Genomic DNA, 3,775 nt, shown 5'->3' with positions numbered 1-3,775 from the left:
TTGTCCCTACTTAGCCTAACTCCGTCTAACTTCGCCGTACTTCTGCTCCCATTGTCCCTACTTAGACTAACTCCGCCTAACATCGCCGCACTTCTGCTCCCATTGTCCCTACTTAGCCTAACTCCGTCTAACTTCGCCGTACTTCTGCTCCCATTGTTCCTACTTAGCCTAACTCCGTCTAACTTCGCCGTACTTGGTGTCAGAAGTCCTGAGTTACGTGTAGAGTAAAGAGGTTAAGGCGTGATGGGGTTTTGATGGCCAAAGGAGGGTCATTGTTGGTGGAGTAATCGAGGTGTCGCGACGTAGTTCGTGACACAGGGGATACCCCGAAGAAATCATCGAGGTAGTGTGTGCACGGGATCCCTTTCGATTCCAGACACCAGTGGAGGGCCTCTGAGAACAGGTTGAAAAGGAACGGAGAGGAGCGACAGCCGAAGGGAAGACAACAGTCCACAAAGTCGACACCTTGGAAAGAGAAGCCAAGTAGGCTGGACTGGGAAGCAGCGAACACACTGACGAAAAGCATCCGCTAGGTCCGTTTTCCAAAGTTCCATGGAGATCCCTGAGGTAGAGGCTTGTCGGAGGGCAGCGAAAACGGGTTGAAGGCTGCCATACCGCAGGGTGACTGCATCACCATCTATACCATCATTAACGGAGGGGCGAAGGGGACGATTTCGTGGCCAGGAGAGATGGTGAATGGTGCGGAGTTTTTCACTCTGAGGTTTTGGAACTGTGCCAATGGGTGAGAAGACAAATGGGGGCATGGTTGGGTTCCAGGGAGCAATGAGACCTAAGGCAAGACGCGAATCGATCTCCGCTTGGAGATGTTTGTCACCTAAGGTGTCAGTGGGAAGGTTGATCCCCCTTGGTCTCCCCTCCGAGACCAAGGGCCCTTCGTATCACAACAGGAGGCCGTGAGTCACTGAACCAACGAGACTAGACACGAAAACGCGATCCGGGTAGAGGTTCAACGCAGACGACCAACCGCTCGCCGACATAACTGGGGGGGCGGCCAAGGTATCTAACGCGCTCCATATGGGGAAAGACAGATACGTGTTCGGTCTAGCGGGAGGGAGTGGGTACACAGTGGGACACAATTCCAAACGGCGGTACAAGGAAGGGGACAGACTATAGAATTAGTCATCGCGAGTGGAAATGATGCATCACTAATTCTCGAGACTAATATATCCATCGAGTCGGAGAAGGGGAAAGTAAACGAGAGGAGGGGGGGGAGCGGGCAACTACATTATCTGCGAGGAGGCACACGTGTGTCAGCTTACGACCGCTTATGACAACCACAGAGCGGAGCAGACACATGTGTGGTGGGAGGGGACATGCCGGAGGGGGCATGGGTCAAAGACCAGATGGAAGTGAGGACACTGAAAGACACTGGCCGCCGAAGAACTTGCACGGCAGTCGCCATGCAAGGTGGGGCAGTGATGTAGCACGAGACCCAGATAACGCAACTGGACTAACGGACAGACGCCGGTTAATCAGTGAGCACGTCCCAGGCGGGAATGCGCGATATCGTGATGGGCGGAATGGCATCCTAAGAGAGAAGGGGGAGATGGCCGAGACGTGAGGGGCAGACACTGGCACTGGAAACATCAAGGCATGTGGGACAGTACCAATCGTACAGGCAGCAGTCGCTGGACCAAGATACGAGCGATATGTGAGGGGCAGTACTACGCATGCGAGTTTGGGATCTCTGACATGGACGCAATATGCAGATGGTGAAGGGCAAGTTACGCTTCGAACCGGGGCTGAGTGAGATGGCACTCACTTCTTCGTACACCGTACCGCAGGATGCGGACCATTACACTTTGTACACCGATGCACAAACTCACACTCCAGCGGCTTATAACACTCCAGGTCCATCCCGAACCGTTTACACGGTGCTCCAGAAGAAATCCCCATTCGTCTCGGGTCCGAGGTGGCGGTGGATTTTACCTTTTGGCCTCGATGGACGACGGGTAGCGCAGAGGTGGAGGAGGAAGGAAGAGATCGTTTACTGGGGCCGGAGGAGGAGGAAGTGAAGGACGCGGCGGCGGATGCGAGGGAAGCATAATTTCGGGAGGAGCATTCACGATGGAAGAGATGTTCGTCATGACACTTATACCATTGCTCCGGGACAAAACCATTCTGCAATCTGTCGATGGCAAAAGCCACATGATATCGAAGGACGTTTTGCCAGGTGTATACTGACGAGTTCGATAGCAAGTATTTGAAATGCCAGTTAAAAGCACTAGCGATGTCGACCAATCCCTGGGGGTCGTCGACATCGGCCATTTCGAATTCCATACGCACAAACCAGCCAATAGCAAAGGCTGCTGCGTTGGGAAAAGCCGAGTACATTCGACCAAACTGACGGTCGAAGTCGTCTCTGTCTTTCCGGAAAGCCAGACGGGGTTGTGACACTGACCTGTCGAGGAAGATGACGTCGTCGTCGTCGTCCACTCGACCGCCTCCGTAGGAGGCGATCTCCATAGGGTCCACTAACAGGTACAGCTTGTCTGCTGGGAGCCGACCAGAGAGAGCAAGATCGAAGGTGTCTCCTTTAACATGGGGGTGGCGGGCAGCCAGGGATGGGACACCGTACTCACCTTGACCCCTTCGGGGAACCCCCCCTGGGCCCAAAATATTACCCCCAGCTCGTTCTAACCCCATGACCCTATTGTCGAGGCTGACGAGGTCTGCCCTTATGCCACTGGCCGCTCTCAATACATCATCTAAAGTGGCCGGAGGAGCACCTTGACCGGCCGGGGGAGCAGGCGCTCGGGGCGCCTGAAAATTTTCAGGGCGCAAGAAATTTGGCGGGAGATCGGGGGTGGCAGGCCGAGACGGAGGTTGAGGTGGTAGCGGCGGCTGTGGTGGTGGCGTGGGACGGGGAGGAGTGGGAGGAGGAGGGGAGGCTGGAGGTGACATAGTGTCTGGTGAGAGGGTGGGGCGAGGGGGAGCAGGACGTCTCCGTCGTTGTGGTGGGGGAGGAGTGATAGGGCCTTGACCCAAAGCGTCGGGGGGTGGGAGGTCGGGGGAGACATTCCGGGAGCGTTTTTTGATTCTAGCATACGTCTCTCTACGCTGCTCTAGTGTCTGGAGACGATACGGCACGTACTTGTGGTTGAGGGTACGAGTACCGAGAGAGCGTTTGGTGACCATTATGAAGAAGACGTGGGTTGAGTGACGAGAGTGGAAAATAGGATCTCGGTGACGAGGTGGAATGAGCGGGAGAGAGTGACACTGAATGAAAGAGGGAACGCAAGGGAATGACTGTCGATAGACGGAGTGATGATCGTGACAGGGGAAGAGAGCACGAAGGGACAGATCTAGAACGATGGCTGGGATGATGATGTTCGAGTGTGAGGTAGTTGGAGGTACGACCACGATACCTACACGATGAATATATATCATCCCCCTCAATAAAACTCGAGGCGATTATTCAAGGTAACAAATCTGTTTTCTAGGTAAGAGAGATAGAAAGTTTTGAAAGCAGATGGGAAAAAGAGAGAAGCTCGACGAACTGCTCAGTATTTAGTATAATCAAACCTAAACCCTCGTCGTCAACATGCAGCAAACTTCGCGTTTCATCAACAAAAGGCATCGCAGGGACGATCAAAATTCCCACGCTATAGTGTCTCATCTCAATATAAGCGAGGGTTACTTCGACAAACAACGGTGTTGTTCGGCTGCCATTCAGGAAGCGTGTCTCACCTACAAAAGACACAGGGCTTCTTACGGCAAACCTCGACGAAGTTAGGGGAGTCTCATTGTCGGG

General features: G+C 53.9%; 1 protein-coding gene across 1 annotated transcript; it reads right to left on the bottom strand.

Moving 5' to 3' along the window:
* Window positions 1–213: 213 nt before the first annotated feature.
* On the bottom strand, window positions 214–3,159 carry TREMEDRAFT_66600 (uncharacterized protein; the record flags this gene model as incomplete). Its single annotated transcript, XM_007008627.1, has 6 exons — window positions 214–493; window positions 514–835; window positions 986–1,128; window positions 1,481–1,649; window positions 1,848–2,495; window positions 2,604–3,159. The coding sequence occupies 6 exons, from the start codon at window positions 3,157–3,159 to the stop codon at window positions 214–216; spliced, it is 2,118 nt and encodes a 705-aa protein (XP_007008689.1).
* Between the last annotated feature and the right edge of the window lie 616 nt (window positions 3,160–3,775).

This window comes from Tremella mesenterica (assembly GCF_000271645.1).
Source record: "Tremella mesenterica DSM 1558 unplaced genomic scaffold TREMEscaffold_35, whole genome shotgun sequence".
Lineage (NCBI taxonomy): Eukaryota > Fungi > Basidiomycota > Tremellomycetes > Tremellales > Tremellaceae > Tremella > Tremella mesenterica.
This window is presented reverse-complemented; position numbering and strand designations above follow the sequence as displayed.